The sequence below is a fragment of the Silene latifolia genome, chromosome 2, assembly GCF_048544455.1.
Source record: "Silene latifolia isolate original U9 population chromosome 2, ASM4854445v1, whole genome shotgun sequence".
Lineage (NCBI taxonomy): Eukaryota > Viridiplantae > Streptophyta > Magnoliopsida > Caryophyllales > Caryophyllaceae > Silene > Silene latifolia.
Window position 1 is genome coordinate 193855589 of NC_133527.1, and position 17130 is coordinate 193872718.

The following is a 17130-nucleotide window of genomic DNA, read 5'->3' on the forward strand; positions in this document are numbered from 1 at the left end:
TTCAGTCTTAATAATGGTCATACATAATAAGCTCTAAACCTTGACAATAAATACTTTAAACTTAACAAGAGCTTTAGAGTTACTACTTATATGGTAAACATAGCCACGTCTAGAATCACCATCAATGAACATGATATGTGACGTCTTTCCACAAATAGTAGTGGTTCACTAATGTTAGTGTGAATATCCTTTAAGAGTTCCTTAAATTAAGTTCAATTTCACATTTGACAAGTCCATGAAATTTTCTCTTTAGAAACATGGCTAAGAATCTTATGCCATAAAATAAAAGAAAAATAAAAAATTCTTTGGTCAATCTTCTTTAAATCCAACACTCTCAATATTTAAGAAAATATCATGGGAAATCAAATCCAATCAATTAATACAAATCACCACAAAGGAAAACATTTTCAATCATATGAGAGTTATAAAATAATTCAACCTTTTAATTATAAGTGACCAAACAAATTCACACATGTCAAAATGCGAAATAGAAATCAAATTTCGTCTCATACACGACACATAAAGAAAATTTTCTCGAGTCAAATAAAATCCTGAACTAAGCTTTAAGACAGCTTTTCTGATGAAATCCACATCAAGTTTCCCGCCATTCATTGCGGACACGCTGACTATAACCTCACTTGGTGTTTATTTATTTTGGAACCCTTTAAGGAAAATACTTTTCATAAACAAATGAACCACTATCTAACCATCAAGAATGAGGTGACACATCTACTAAACATGCTTCAAAACAAACTGAGGCCAATAAATTACATGTCTTTATTATCCTTGTTAATTACCAGATTTTGTATTTTAAACATTTTCTCAATTTATGGCCAGTCTGGTCGCAAAACCAACAAGTAAGTCCAGTAATACTAGATTCTTTATTAATCTTAAGTCTTAACCTCAAGACCTTTTACAAGTATTCTTGTATAAATGTTACCTGACTTCCCCTTCGAAAATAATTGCTTTATGAATAAGTTCACAACTTCTTACTTTATCTCCTTTTTCTTTACACTACTCACCCATATAAAATAAGTCATTGACGGTCCATGTATCAGTTTGGGGCATTAAGCTATTTTGAAGTGACTCCTTTCCGGGAAGAGAATTAAGAATTTAACCGACAAGGAATAAACTCAACAACGGGTACTTTGTCTTTAGTAAGATGATATGCACTTCAATACTACTAATCACATCATACATGATTTAAATTAATGAGACAGTCCATCAATTCCCCAATTTTCAGACTTTTTTAAATTCTTTAGCATCAAAATAGATTGAATCCCATTAGAAAATCTTGAAATTCCCAGACATCGAATTCTTCAATATCAACATACATAATTCATGTACCAATTCCCACCTATAAAGGTGATAGTCATTTTAAGCTTGAGTACTCTCATGTACGAGTGTAAGAGGTTTGTGCCCAGTTAAGTCGATATATACATATATTAATCAAATAAACCAATGGCCAACTTAACATCACTTTCCACTTAACAAAAGTATTCTCATTTATACTCTTAATGGCACAAATTTCATTGCTCAAAGAAAATTTGTAGACTGAAATAATAGATTAGAGCCAATATTAGCATGATATGGGTACACTTTCTTTATAACTTTATACAAGAATATGCTAGGGGAGTCACGATATTCTCACAGGAATTCATATTATATTTTATGCATTCACCTTTGGGCAGAATACGCAAAACACAATAACTACCTCCAACAGGAATCATATTATATCTTATGCATTCCCCTTTGGGCAGAATACACAAGACATAATAACTACCTCCAAGTAAATAGACAAGGCGATTTCTCAAAAATAAATCACCTTTGGGCAGATAAATTTCCAAGAAATCAAATTATTACACTTGTATTTACTCAACCACTTACTCAAATTAACTTATACAACTTCCCCCTTTGGGCAGGAAATTACAGAAACTAATTTAAGAAGCAAAAACATTCCGGAATCCTTACGAATAATTTTAAATTTTGGTAGATAGCCCGCTTTGGCCAAGCCAACCACCACAAATTAAAATAATTCACCGGAACAATACCCATATATTATACTCATGCTATTTACAATTTTGTTTAGTTTCTCGCTACCATACCAGTATACCATTATAATAAACAATAGTGTTGCTATAAGCCATGGACCATCAAACAATGCATATGTTCACCTTCATACTAACAACATACGAATATTTAAAACAACTATTATCTAGTTATATATATGTTGCTCGAAAATTGACAATTGGTGCACTACGTTTCAAACTTAATGATATGATGTGAACATGAATATGCACAATTCCCTCACGCGGCCAACATAATTGTCAAGTATGTCAAAAGGAAAAAACTTGATCAAAATTGCTTAATCAATATCTCAACAATTAGTGATAAATACAAAAACGAATTAATAGCACACAACTCACTAATATTAGAACAAGTAGACCACACTTGATCAAAATTTATGAAAGCACGTGATCATCAATTCTCAAACAACTAACAATGGTAAAAGTCAATCTATAAACACTTGATTTGTCAAAAATTGACGTAAAACGTGAATATATCATAACGAAGTGTAATATCAGATAATGATGGTACTATTACTATCGCTGATCCAACAAAAATTATAAATTGTATAAACCCTAATACAATCCTGCTCTGATACCACATATAAGATAAATTAATAGGATCATATTGTATAGGGTACATACCTTTAGCGGAAGCAATAGTCAGATCGTCTGGAGCGTATAATAATAATAAGTAATAAGATGATTAGATATCTTAGGATCTTCTCCTCCTCTTCTAGGTTTTCCTTATGTTGACAATCAATGGGGCACGTCAACCCAATAACCTATTTATATAGGTTAGAGGTATTCTGCATGGGAAGAGAGCACCAAGCCATAATAGAATCGTATTTGGGCCCCCCCATCGCCGCCCATCGTATAATAAAATGCGCTCTACACTTATCAAGTCTCATCACACTATGACTTAACCGTCATCGACCGAGCATGCACTGGCCCAATGGATCATATAACTTTAGTGGGCTTTACCGGTCACACTCAACCCGTTTTCACAAATAAGAAAACCGAATAATGGAAGTCCAAATCCAACAATGGAACCTGATGGGTATTAGCCTGTCTAATAGCTTCTTCTTTAACTTACCTTTTTCCGACTGGCTGACCAGGAATGCGTGCAATGACGTTGAGGCTTCGGTCGAGGATTGGCTCATTTATTTTGCTATTACCTGTTGGTGGATCTGGAAGTGGCGGAATAATATAGTGTTCGGTAGGGATGGCGAGAATCCAGTAGAACCGCCTGTCTTTCTTTTCCAGCAGATAGCTGCTACGAAACAGGCTCTTGATAGGCATAACATCTTTATTTCAATTCCCAGACATCCAAGAACAGAGATTTTTGTTAGATGGCTCCCTCCTCCACATGGTTGGGTTCTTTTAAACACAGACGGAGCATCGAAAGGAAACCCCGGCCCAGCTGGAGGGGGAGGTATCTTCCGAGACGAAACTGGTGATTTTATTACCGCTTATTACTTCTCATGTGGCTCGTGTTCATCAATGAAAGCCGAACTCTTAGCCTTGCTAGCCGGACTAGAAAGAGCTAAAGAAATCCGTATAGATAAACTTCTTATACATATGGACAATGCTCCATGTGTGGGTCTTATCAACGAGGAACAGCTGGTGAGTAACAATCTTAAGTTTATTGTCCGAAAATGCAAAGACTTGATACGAGATAATAGTTGGACTGTCAAGCTGGAGCAGACTTTCCGGGAGGCAAATAAAGCTGCGGACTTACTCGCAAATAGAGGAGTTAATTCCAGTACAATACCGACACATTTAGAGTTACGTACCATTCTTAGGGAAGATATTTTTGGGGTAGCTATTCCCCGTGTAATAGCTAACCGTTAATTTTCGGGGCCTAGCCCCTCTTTCGCACCAAAAAAAAAACAAGCATGTACATGTATGAATTTTTGTAACAAGTATCACTGTTGTCTTTTTTATCCCGGTTGTGAACCATCATCAATTGTTGGTAGAATGGAGAATTGGGATTTGCTTCAGTTATCTATATTTTTTTTATAAATACAATCCGTTCCGTTGAGCTGTATTTAAGAAACTAAAAGAAGAAATAAATAGGGTTATATTTAAGGAACTAAAAGAGGAAATAAATAGTTAATATATGCATTAATTGCATTAATTTATGGGTTTTGATATATACAACCCATTGGGTTGTATTTAAGGAACTAAATATGGAAAGAATTTGTAAATATATGCATTAATTACATTAGATTGTGCATAATTTGATCTTGAATTCCTAACTTAATACCAAATATAGAAGATATTAAATGATTAAATGCAACCCAATGGGTTGTATATATCAAAACCTTTAATTTATATGTAATTTACTCTCTAATTTCTAAATTAATGTCAAATATAAAAAGGCTTGTCCGAGTGTAATGTTTAAATACAATCCACTAGATATTTTGCCCTTTGTCCGAGGGTAAAGTTAAACTGTTCGAAAGTCCGGATTTCAGGATTTGAACTGGAATCCAGACCTTCACCAATATGTAAATCCTATGAATTGGGACCGTTGACACACCTACAAAAATTCAGGGGTCGGAAAAAGAATGCAAGATAATCCAGCAATTTCACTCTCCGTGGGCTCAAATACCAAGTACCAACAATTTCGCAAATACTCAGTCTTACACAAGTTTATTGTAGAAACCGTCCCAATAATGGCTTTTACTAAGTAATAATATGAACAACTGTTAATTAAAAGGAACAATTGATCGGGATAGAGGAAGTCCTTCATGACCAAACGAATTCAAGATGTCTGATGAACAAGTTCAATAACAGAGTAAACGATCATGAAGAAAAAGAATTGTTTAAAATTGCAAAAGATTAACAAACAAAACCAAAAACAATTGATCTTGTAATTTCAAACAAAAAACAATTCAACATCTTGCTAATCTAATCTAATTCTTCTATATACAGATTCATATCTAAACTCTCTACTAAGCATCATCATCTCAACCATCAACCATCCTATGATCATCATCAATCATCATCATCATCAATCATCATCTTGATCATCATCATCATCATCATCACTTGTTCCTCTTCTCCTACTACCAAACCCAACCCTAATAACAAATTCCAAACTTACCCTTTCTCTTTCTCTTTCTCTTTCTCCAACACCTTCTCTCTCCTCCACATCATCACCACCTTTCTTGTCCACGTCATCACCTTCCTCAACAGGCATAACATACCTACAAACAGGACAACTCCCATGTAACCCTAACCACTTCTCAATACACTCTTCATGAAACCCATGCTGACATGGCATCTTTTTCACTGTGGTCCCTACCTTATACTCCTCCAAACATATCACACACTCTCCAACCTCTTCCCCTTCTTTGATCTCAACACGTGGCATCGCCTCCACCGCTGATTTCGCTGCTGGTGGTTGCCCACCTTTACCCTCTGCACTGTTTAACATCGAACCTAGTACCATCATTGTTTGGGCTATCGGGTTGATTAACACGACCCGTTCATCGGTTTCTGTGACGCCGAGGATGAAAGGGAAGAAAAAGGGAATACGGGTCGGGTCTTGTTGTGAATCCATTTAGAAAATTGGAGTAGAGAGATTGAAATTGAAATTGGGAATTTTTTTTTTTTTTTTTTGAAATTGGATGGAGATATTTGTGAAAAATGGGAATTATTGGGGAAGAAAGTGGGGTTTAAGTATATGGAGAAAGGAAGGTGGTAGAAGGATCTGGAATGTTTGAATGCATGTGTTATGTTTGGATTGATTATAAGTGTACGAAATTTTAGTTGGCGTGGGTTCGTATATTTTGTGTTTATCCGTTGGGGAAAGGAAGGGACGGGATACTACGCGGACTTGCTTAATATTTTCGTTTTTTTTTTTTTTTTAGACAAAGGTGTATTAAAATATACTCCGTATTACTTCCTCTCTTCCGGTTATTTGTTGTTCTTTTTTATTTTTGGGTGTCTCAGTCAATTGTTGTCCTTTTTATTTTAAGAATGATATTGATGAGCAATTTGATCATTCACAATCAATTTGTTCCATTTGTCATTTAGTAATTGACCCCCTCATCTTTCTTTGGTCTTTGTGCCAAACCAAAGGATAACAATTGACCGAGACGGAGGGAGTATTTGAATAGATTAGATGAGAACTTTTTTCAAGTCTACTAGTCTTATACAGTTATACTCCGTATGTGATATTACTTGGACTCTCTTTCTGGGACAAACTGGGGTCTCGTAACATCAAGATGAGTAATTGCCTTATCAACAGAAATTTCCAAATTCCCAGTATCCGAACAAAGATTCACGGGCAATGGAGAAGAGCAGGGAACTGCTACTTCCCAAGAAAACGATACATGGGGAGTTCCCGTCAAGATAGAAGGTTTAGTAGAGATGGGATGGACTTTCATATAAGCCCCCGACTTTGGATGATAAAATTGCAGATTCCTCCCTAACATCAAGTTTTCGTAGTCTTTTCGAAACAAATTTTGTGGGTTTGTGATTAATGTTAGAAATGTCCAATTGTAAGAAAAAACGAGTGACATGACTAAATATAGGGGCGATCATTGCCTCAAAATCGTAATGGATCAGACTAGACTAAAGGCCTGAAATAAAATATTTAGATGGATCGAAGACCGTACCTAAACAATTTGGTCTTGGACCGGAGCGAACCCGTATTTTTCGATCCGGTCTTGGTCCAAAATTCCTAATTTTTTCATTTTTAAGTATATAATAATTAAAATTTAATCATTAAATCAAATAAACTAGTTGATTAAATTATATTTAGCATAAATAATCATCAATATTAAGTTTATAATATTGTTTTGAAGATAAAATACTTTATTAGTTTATCTTTATTTATTTTTTTGGAATCCATTCCCATACAACCACTACGATACTTGACACTTCTCCAGACGGTCTCCGTACTATTCTTAGAGAAGACTTATTAGGGGTCGCTTTTAAAATAACAAAATTAGTCTCAAAACACCTAAAGTGCGGTCCATTGCCCATATCCGAAATTGACACGTTTTGGACCATATTAATTCAAATCTAAACTTCAAAAAATGTTGACCGGGGACGAGGCTTAAGTGAATTCGGTTCGGGATTAGTCTAGACTAGAGGTGGCAAACAATGACAGGACACGAAAACACGACACCAACCCGACACAAAATTAACGGGTTTGGGTTGAGATTTAATCACCTATTTATGTAAGTAGGTCGACACGATATTTAATTGGGTTGGGTTTGGTTGAGCACTTTAAACACGAACCCGACACGAATGACCTGTTTATTAAATCAACACCTACTTTTTCTTGATCCTTCATCACATAAATATACTTAAACTTTCCAAATAAAAACATGACACGAAAACACGACACGAACCCGATACGAAATTAACGGGTTCAGGTCAAGACTTAATGACCCATTTATGCAAGTGGATCGATACTAACACGTTACGAAATTTAATTGGGTGGGATTTGGATTAGAAGATTTGTGACCTGTTAACATATGACACGAACACAAACCCGACACGACTCGATCTATTTACCAGGTTTAATATAGACCAAATGATCTTGTCAAATCCCCTTTTCCAATCCGGCCCTAATCAGTTTGGGCTCATATCGCATCTTAAACAAATGATGTTGAGTTGAGTTAAAAAAAAAACAAAACACCACGTATGGAAGCCCAAAACACAAAGGATGATGGATAAGAACAGTTAGTTACTCAATTTTACAGTTTGTAAAAGTAGTTTGCTCTACAAATCGTGGATAGTAAAACCACAAAACTTGTTTAAACTAAAATCCTAACCTCTCAATCATCACATATTCTTGTAAAATTCCCTCTTAAACCAAAACAAATGGAATTAACCGAACAACCACAAGTAGGTATCAGAATCTACACCGTATCCCCATCCACAACCAACCCAACCCAATTCCCACCATCCCCACCTCCACCACCGTCACTTCCATCCTCATCCGACCCCACCTCGCAACCGGGTGTTCGTAAAAGACGAGCAGCGGTTGCGAAAGGTGTAGCAAAAGGAGTCCAAAGAACCCTTTCAAAAACCTCAATGTTAGCCCATTTCTTACCTACAGGAACATTACTAACTTTCGAAATGGTTTTACCCTCAATTTACGGTGTCGGACAATGTACGACCGTAACCACCTCCATGACTATCATTCTACTTATATTATGCGCATTGTCGTGTTTCTTCTTCCATTTTACGGATAGTTTCCGTGCTCCGGACGGGAAAGTGTACTACGGGTTCGTGACACCTAAGGGTTTAGCGGTTTTTAAATCCGGTTTGGATGTTCAAGTGCCTAAAGAGGATAAATATAAGGTCCATTTTACGGATTTTGTCCATGCTATGATGTCGGTTTTGGTTTTCATGGCGATTGCACTTTCGGATCATCGGGTTACTAATTGTCTTTTGCCGGGTCATGCTAAGGAAATGGAAGAAGCTATGGAGAGTTTTCCGTTAATGGTTGGACTTGTTTGTAGTTGTCTCTTCCTTGTCTTTCCTAAAGCACGGTTTGGTATCGGTTGCATGGCTACTTAGGGACGTGAACGTTATTCGTATATTACCATATACCGTAATATTCTCTAACATCTTCTACTATTACGTATTTTCTTGTAATATAATTTGTATTTTCTACTAGTATTTTTACGTTTAAAATAGTTATTTATGTCTATGGCTTCGGATCGGATGTCGATTGTGTTATTAGTGCAACAAGAGATGTGATTTGTGTTTATTCGTATGTATCATTAAACCTTGTTACCTAAATTGTTTATGATCGAAACGGAAATTCTTGCGTCCTCCCTATATACAAAGGAGGAGCACCAAAATGGAAATTAAATATTATAAAATCCTCCTTTGAATGTATGGAGGACGCAAGAATTTCTCTGATCGAAAACATATTTTCTAGCTATGTGTTGAACTGTTGATGCTCCATTTGTTCACGTTTTACATTCTTTGTGACGGGTACTCTGTATTGACCGTATATTTGTAATAGTATGTGCGTCTAATGTGTGAGAAATAACGGGAAAAAATATATAGTTTCAACACAAATGCAAGTACCTAGAAATTAAAGGCTAGACTAAAATTGTGCACTCTCTGTCCCAATCATTTATTTATCGTTGATTAAAATACTTCTCACAGTGAATATAAAAGGTAAACAAGTGACTGATACGGATGGAGTGCCTAATTAAGTTAGTAGGAAGGGAATTGGATACTTGCGGGACAATTCCCTGGAGGAATATTAGGACATTTAATTAGATTGTTCCCGGTTTTTTCCACACAAAGTGTAATTTGCCAAAGCTGGCTATTCCCTTGTGCATTGTGGTTACATGCAACCCATGGCTCAAACCCGAAAGCACTAGAGACGGCTTGTTTGATCGAATCCAAATTGTAGAACTGGTTGTTAGGCCTAATACCGGCTTTACCCAAGGCTTGAAACAGGTTAACCTTGTTCTTGAGGTTAACCGCGGCCTTTAAGTATGAGATTTCATCCAAGATCGTTTTAGAGCATGTGCCGCGCTTGTTCCACTCGTGTAGCCAGAACTTCCTGCCGATTTGTGGACATGTGAAGGATGGCCATGCCGCTTGTAGACTGTCTTGTAAGGGCTTAAGCTGCATATATATACATGGAATATACACAAAAGTTTTAAATTTTCGTGCCAAACTAACAAAAGGTCTCTTATGAAACGGTTTTATTATAAATTATTTAAAATCCGTTAATTAAAAGAAAAAGAAAAGAATTACCGGAGCTACATCCAAACTTGAGCCGGCACAATTGGTAGGAAAGTTACCATCATAAGGCCAAAGTCCAGCAACCGTGAAATCTGGACTTGGTTTGCCTGTTGGCGGATAACAACATGGTGTACCCTTTTGATTACAATATGAACCTAGCCACTGAAATCATATTCAAATTTAAATCAATATTCGTTTATTTATCCGTTTCTCTAACATGTGCCCACTAGGCACACAATAAAAATTCACTACTCTTTGAAATTTCTCTATATGTTCAGCAACTGATCTTTATTATATACCCAAATATGTTAAAAAAACCGTTAAGTGTACTAAAACCGAAGCAATCTTTTTTATACTAAGAGAATAAAAATTCTCATAATTTTTTCCTCCAAATTATAGCGTTTTCATTAAGTTTTTAAGATGTAACTTTAATGAAACTATGGTGTTTTCATTAATTAAGTTTTTAATTAAAATAAAATAAAATAAAATATTATAAACTATAAATCGCTATATCTTTAATTGCCAAGATTACTAAACACATACATGCATACTCATAAAACAAAATTATAAAGTGATATCAACTTTGTAAGAAAAAAATTGAGAAAATTTATAAAATTAAATTATTAGCGGTGGTAAAATATATATTTTTTTTTTTATCAAAATCCACATTTCATAAGTTACTCAATTCTCTTGATTAGTATCCATTTAATTTCCCTTTTTGTCATATCAAAACACAGTGGGATGAAATATGAAAATTAATGAGATGATAATTTAAAATCTCTAAGTAACACTCTAAAAAATTTAAATCTATAAATACCGTGCATGCATTATACAGAATTTAAACTAGTTATATAAAAAAAATGGATTAAAACATCACCTGCTGAAAGAAGTAGAATGCTTGGAAATCGGCATTGGTAATTTCATTACCAAGAGCAACAAATGACAAACTTAAGACTACAATAAACATAGAAAACATGGACTTCTCCCATTTTGCCATTTTCTTTTTTATTTTTTCTTTCAACCTTGTGATTTATTGAAATTTATAGATGGGTATATTCATATTTATATACGTCTCTTAAGAAATATAAAAATAAATAAATGCGTGGGACGAATTATTTATTTTCATTTCTGTTACTATTGTGCTTAACCATTAATGGAATGTAATATGTAGATACTCACAAAGTCACAATCCCGATTTTGTTTTGTAGAATACAACAAACCAAATTAAACAGAATTGGTATGATATTAGTATAGATCTCATGCAATATATACACAGTATTTATACAGTTTTACTTTCCAGTGTATTATTTATGAAATTTAAATTGACAATTTATTTATTTTTCAAGTTTCTCCTCATTTAATTTCTAATTAGAGAATTAAAAATTTAAATGGTAAGAGGTAATCAAATGAGTATTTTTTTGAAAGCTTTTTTTTTTTTGTTTTTTTTTACCTAGAAATTAATGATGTTAATTTACGAATATTTACTAATAACATATTTTTTTTAGCCGCAACTTTTTATCATAAAAACTCAATGAATTTTTAACAAATATTTACTAAGAGCAAGTCCAATGGTGTAGCTTAGGGACTTGCTTGCAATTTCATAAAATTGCAAGCTAGTTGCTACACCATTGGAGAAGGATATATATATTAGCTTGGCTTAAGCTAGTAGCTTCATTAAGCTACTTGCTTAGATGACCCCACATTTACCAAACAACCAATAGGAAATTAGCTCTATTAATTTTTTATGTATTCTTATTATTTGATTTACATTTTAATCAACAAACAATCAATATCTACGTATAACTCTAAATGCTTTACCCTTGAATAGTATGATCTATTTGCACTACTATAAAAACATTGCTTGGTTAAATAATGTGTCGAATTGTATCGCCGACTCTAAATGCTTTACCCTTCTGAAAACTATAACCGAATCACTAAATTAGCTCGAGCATACTATATCCGAATGCTACATTAAGTGGTGGTAAAAGAATTTGGAATAATGCTACATTAAGTTATGGTAAAAGAATTTGGAATAAGGTAGAAAACAAAAAGTTGGCTTACATGGCTGTTAGTGCTGTTTTATACTGTTGAAAAACACTTTGCTGATGATGTTTGGGGTACTTCATTGAGAATTTTGTATCTCATTTGCTTATAATGTGTTGGCTTTTTGGTTGCATTGCAAGGTGAATTTGCTTCCATTTATTTGTGTGGCAAATGTTATTGCGTATTGAACTACTCCTTTCTTCTTATCCTTTCAGTTGTTAATGTGGTAATTTTAATCAACAAACAACCAAAATCTACGTATAACTCCTATAGTCCTATATACTTGTGAAATGTAAACAAACTTCTATAGTCAACCCATTTGATCGATTAATTGGAGGTGGTGCTCGACCGCAACAACTCCGCTAAGCGCTAATCAATTTTCTCGTATTTATTACATGTATTTTTAATTTTCAAAATAAAATTCAGTCTTTTTATGTTTAGGAAAAAATTAATTTGACATCTGGGTCCCATCAAGCTAGTATAAAAGCTAATAAACCATTGGAGTAGTTTACTAGCTTAGAATGTTAGTAGCTTAGAGGATGAGGTGGAATTGTCAAGCTAGTTGATTGTCGCTTACCACTGTACTTGCTCTAATAACATACTCCCTACATTCAACTCCAAATGATACATTTTTATTTCACGTTCGCCAACGCACGTTTTACATCGTAAATATCTTTAGCTACATTATTTTGAAAATTATAAGAAATTGTTATTTTTAATATACTCGTAAAGAAGAATAAAACAAGATTCCACATGAATATATTTTATCTTACATATTGGGAGAAAATGAGAAGATTCTTCTTACTTGTGAATAGTGTACAAAAGAGAAACATACCATTTGGAGTTGAATAGAGGGAGTACTTTTTAATAAGTATTTTTTAGCCACAACTTTTTATCATAAAAATAAATACATTTTTATCATAAAGTTCTATTAAAAAAAGAATTTATTTATCTTAAAAAGATCAGGGATAAATTTGGGCAGGATGTGAAATATTGAATGCTATAATTATTTAAATACAAAATAATATGTCCATTTATAATCTATCATGTCCATACCTATAGTATATGCTATTATAGAAAATTTGTTTTAGACGGAAAAAATGGGAGTTTCACCTATTTTTTACTCCCTCTGTTTTTTTTTTAATTGTCATTCTCACTTTTCGAGATACTCACTTCTCTCTTTAATATCTCTCAAAATATATGACTAAATATATTGAAATGTATACTCATATTAAAGCTCTATTCGTAAGGAATTTTATGGTGTAATTTTTCTAATTTTTCGACCAATATATTTTTGTATAAATTGAATTCAAAGACTCACCTCGTAAATTAAAAACGTCAATTATTTAAGAACAGAGGAAGTAGTAAATAGGGGATACTTCATGATATGTTTCAGCAAATAAGAAAATTCCAATTTTTATACTCCGTAATTACATCTTATATGTTTTTTTTTGTACGATCGTACATACATCTTATATGTTTTTTTTTTTGGTGAAAACATACATTGTATGTCGTAACTAAGAAACATTCCTTGTGAATTGTTCTTTTAAGTTAAGTTAGCAAAAAAAAAAACGATAAATTTGGTAACGTATGTACATTGCATTTTCTTTTAGATATTGTTTGTAGGAAAGATTTTATTATGGGTTCGGGGACACATTTAAGAGGGCGGACATGGCGAGTTTTATAATGCTAGTACTAATAAAAAAAATATTAAATGAGAGGTTTTTCCTTATCGTTCCATTAAATTGAAAAGATATTTATTCAATCGAATAATCGATTCCCATGTATAGTACAAATTTTAATACCATTTTACTAATCATTTTATACTCTTTTTTTTTGGTGACGAGAGAACCCGCAGTCGCTGCTTTCGGTATGCACTGGATACACAATTACACATTATTAAATCCACAAAAGTTTGCGAAATTTTGTTCGTTGTATTTGCATCAAACAAAGGGAAAACACTTAGGGTTAAAAAAAATTGAAGAAAAATTGATGCTATCCAGGATCGAACTGGAGACCTTCTGCGTGTAAAGCAGACGTGATAACCACTACACCATAGCATCTTTGATGATCAGTGATAATACATTTAGTCACTAGTAAACTCGCCCCTTGTATAGTTGTATGTGTATTTCTTTCCAAAAAAAAAAAAAAAAAAAAAGAAAAAAAATCTTTCCAAAAATATAGTTGTATGTGTATCAAATGCTCATAATATGTTTACTGTGTAAAATAACATTATTGCCTACTCGAAATTAAGTTACTCTCTCCGTCTCGCTCATTTGTTTATTTTTGATTAAAACAACCCTTATAAAGAAGAATATAAATGATAAGCAAATAACTGTGAGAAATACGGGTACTTTATGTTTAGGAGTACAACTTGTTTCTTGAGGAATACGAGTACAACATTTGCTTAACCCAATAAGATTTTGATTTATTCCAACTTGAACATTAAACGAAATCCCTTTCACCCTAAGTTCAATAAATATTAACAAAACACCTGCTAGTATACCCGATATACCACATTATAAATAACAAAACATAATCCAAAGTGAAATAAAAATGATGCATTCTCATTGATTATGGTGTACGATAATATAGTACACTGCGAGTATTTCAACAAACAAACAATTTGCAAGATACACACCCAAATAAATATATAGGGTGGATCTAGTAATACATAATACAATTAATAATCACAAATAATCACCCTAATAAATAAACTTAATTAATAGTATGGTAATTTAACTCTTGATGCACAAAAGTTACGTCCTTTAGGCATAAATGGGCATTTGATAAGCCTAGTTCCTGTTGTATCAAAACACATAGACACTTGCCAAATCTGGCTATTCCCTTGTGCATCATGGTTGCACCCAATGAATGGGTGGTGCCCAAAGGCTCGAGCAATGGCCCGCTTGACCGACTTAAGAGAGTACAATTTGTTGTTGTCTGGCCTGATCCCTGCTCGAGCCAGAGCTTGGAGGATGTTGATCCTGTTCTTGAGGTTCAGAGCCGTCTTGAAGTATTTAAGTTCACCTAAGGCGGATTTTGAGCATGTTCCGTGCTTATTCCACTCATGTACCCAAAATTTCCTGCCTATTTGTGGGCATGTGTATGTTGGCCATGATTTTCTTAACCGCGTCTGCAGGGGTTTTATCTGTTTGGTAATGAAAAATGTTCGGTTAGTTAATTTTCGACCTTTTTATATTCGAATCTATAAATTAAGTCATTAGAGACCAGAATAGGCAGATGTTAGAAAAACCGAAATAACATACCAAGGCTTCATCGAAATTGTTGCTTCCACAATTGTAAGGGAAGTTCCCATTGTTGTAAGGCCAAAGACCGTAAATTGTAAAATCGGGTGTAAGCTTTCCTGTTGGCGGGTTGCAACATCTTACTCCTTTCTGAGTACAATATGATCCTAACCACTGCACGCAATTAATCAATTAATTCAATTAGTACATTAATATAAACATTGTAGTTTAAAAGATGCACTATAATGATTGTATATATATGATGAAATAAACAAATTGAAATTATACTCTGTAATTAGCTAAACCAAATAATGTACTTCTTTCGTCTTATTCATTTGTTAAATTTTTTTAATCAAAGGTAAATAAATGGCTGGGACAGAACGAGTATGTATATACCTGTTGTACAAAGTAGAAAGCACTGAATCCATTTCCCAGGGCAACTCCAGAGAAGCTTAACACAACTACAAGCTTCAACATCATTGACCCAACCGATTTCGCCATTGTCGTAAACTCGACTAATTTTTGTTAATCTACTCTATTTGATTATATAATGTGTATATTTGAGTTATGGTTTAGATGGAGAAGAATGGATGGAGAGAGCTTGCTTTTATAGTGTAAGTTCATGCTAGTGGAAAAGTGTGATCTTGTGAAGTTGTACAAGTTGAGTTACTTTATTATTGATGAAATAAAAACAAATCATTTAATTATTGCAGTGGAATATAATTTATCAGTTTTAATTGTTAAATATAATTCGGTGCAATTTTATAAGGATTAAAAAGTAATCTAATCAATCAAGTACATATACTCCGTATTTTATCGTCCTTCGTACAAGACACATTTTTTTATTCAGACATATTTGAAACAAAGTTTTAAGTATTAGATCACAAACAGCAAAATTTACGGACACTTTAAAGATTTTTACGCGATATAAATTGTTGCAAGGATTAAATCTTAGTTAATGGAGTATGGTTTAGCAACGTGTATAAATTTAAAAAGGTTAAATTTTTCTACTTGGTATTGATGCATGTTTATTAACACAAATTCTCATTATCAGACAAAGGACTTGTTTGGTGATAAGTGGATTACCGCATAGTCAGGTTAAAAAAAATAGATTGTAAATGACGAATTTTATTGAACGCTTCTACAAATACATTTTTTTCAGCTAAATTGTTTAAGATGTTTCATGTTTGTTAATCAACAAATTATGATTAAAAGATTGGTCTCTTAATTTGTAAAGCAAACTAGATTTTCTCTTTTTTTTTTTTTCTAAAATATGTCAATGAGTATATTGTTGTAATTTAAGTAGCATGTTATAAAACAACACAGTCATTCCAAATATGTCATTTTAATTTATTATTTACCAAAAAATAAAGTTAACATATTAAAGTGATTATTTAACATGTTAAAAGTTTCCAACATGTTATTTACCAAACACTCTAAATTATATTATATAATAACTTAATCCAAAGATAAAGTGAAAGTAAAGTTAAGTGAATTATTTAGAGTTGTTTGTTAGCCAAATTGTGCAATAAGACAAGTCCAACTACTGTCCTTAAATTCTTGATCCGTCAGTTAAGATACTAAACCGTTATAAAGTGCCAAAAACACATAGGAATTCCGTACAGATGAACAAAGTACATTGTACAACATGAATATGTACACCGTCAAGTTAAACAGAATGTGAAAGTGCGAGACATACGGAATACATACATACGTATAACATGGGGCCATGTACTTTACAGTACATGTTGTCACATGTAGTCTACCATATAGGCCATATACTATACGGTTGACTTTATTAAAGATTCATCACATAGTCACAATTTCACATGCATTTTATTGTTTTTAATGTTTGATGAAATGGGGAATCACTTATTATAACTTTAGATACAAGCATACGTTTCAGATAACCTCACATGATATAGCATCAAGGAATTATGATTAACTTAACACATACAAGGAATTATGTATGGCTTGTTGATAAGTTGAAAGGTTACATATTTGCATTACATTCCCTCCCCCTCTTGCTATCAGAT

The 17130-nt window shown here is 33.3% G+C and overlaps 4 protein-coding genes and 1 non-coding gene across 5 annotated transcripts; 1 reads left to right on the plus strand and 4 right to left on the minus strand.

Moving 5' to 3' along the window:
- Positions 1-4833: 4833 nt before the first annotated feature.
- LOC141641880 (E3 ubiquitin-protein ligase MPSR1-like) lies at positions 4834-5523 on the minus strand. The gene is made up of 2 exons (XM_074450523.1): positions 5176-5523; positions 4834-4842 (listed from the first exon to the last, which is right to left on the minus strand). Exons 1-2 carry the CDS (start codon positions 5521-5523, stop codon positions 4834-4836), a joined length of 357 nt encoding a protein of 118 aa, XP_074306624.1.
- Positions 5524-7851: 2328 nt separating this feature from the next.
- LOC141632271 (protein DMP9-like) lies at positions 7852-8733 on the plus strand. Its single transcript, XM_074444833.1, has one exon. The coding sequence runs from the start codon at positions 7911-7913 to the stop codon at positions 8610-8612; it is 702 nt and encodes a 233-aa protein (XP_074300934.1). The 5' UTR covers positions 7852-7910; the 3' UTR covers positions 8613-8733.
- A 418-nt stretch (positions 8734-9151) lies between these two features.
- Positions 9152-10811, minus strand: LOC141632277 (ribonuclease 1-like). The gene is made up of 3 exons (XM_074444837.1): positions 10681-10811; positions 9816-9965; positions 9152-9683 (listed from the first exon to the last, which is right to left on the minus strand). Exons 1-3 carry the CDS (start codon positions 10798-10800, stop codon positions 9264-9266), a joined length of 690 nt encoding a protein of 229 aa, XP_074300938.1. The 5' UTR covers positions 10801-10811; the 3' UTR covers positions 9152-9263.
- Positions 10812-13836: 3025 nt separating this feature from the next.
- On the minus strand, positions 13837-13909 carry TRNAV-UAC (transfer RNA valine (anticodon UAC)). The gene has a single exon. It is a non-coding gene; the product is annotated as a tRNA-Val (tRNA).
- A 483-nt stretch (positions 13910-14392) lies between these two features.
- On the minus strand, positions 14393-15678 carry LOC141632283 (ribonuclease 1-like). Its single transcript, XM_074444844.1, has 3 exons — positions 15491-15678; positions 15116-15268; positions 14393-14997 (listed from the first exon to the last, which is right to left on the minus strand). The coding sequence occupies exons 1-3, from the start codon at positions 15593-15595 to the stop codon at positions 14569-14571; spliced, it is 687 nt and encodes a 228-aa protein (XP_074300945.1). The 5' UTR covers positions 15596-15678; the 3' UTR covers positions 14393-14568.
- Between the last annotated feature and the right edge of the window lie 1452 nt (positions 15679-17130).

Excerpts from the sequence above, each read along its gene's own strand:
- LOC141641880 (XM_074450523.1), bottom strand. The coding sequence starts at position 5,523 with ATGGTACTAGGTTCGATGTTAAACAGTGCAGAGGGTAAAGGTGGGCAA.
- LOC141632271 (XM_074444833.1), top strand. The coding sequence starts at position 7,911 with ATGGAATTAACCGAACAACCACAAGTAGGTATCAGAATCTACACCGTA.
- LOC141632277 (XM_074444837.1), bottom strand. The coding sequence starts at position 10,800 with ATGGCAAAATGGGAGAAGTCCATGTTTTCTATGTTTATTGTAGTCTTA. Across the intron at positions 9,966-10,680 it reads CATTCTACTTCTTTCAGCAG|TGGCTAGGTTCATATTGTAA; the intron begins GTGATGTTTTAA and ends ATATGATTTCAG. Across the intron at positions 9,684-9,815 it reads CAAGTTTGGATGTAGCTCCG|CTTAAGCCCTTACAAGACAG; the intron begins GTAATTCTTTTC and ends ATATATATGCAG.
- LOC141632283 (XM_074444844.1), bottom strand. The coding sequence starts at position 15,595 with ATGGCGAAATCGGTTGGGTCAATGATGTTGAAGCTTGTAGTTGTGTTA. Across the intron at positions 15,269-15,490 it reads CTTTCTACTTTGTACAACAG|TGGTTAGGATCATATTGTAC; the intron begins GTATATACATAC and ends AATTGCGTGCAG. Across the intron at positions 14,998-15,115 it reads ACAATTTCGATGAAGCCTTG|ATAAAACCCCTGCAGACGCG; the intron begins GTATGTTATTTC and ends ATTACCAAACAG.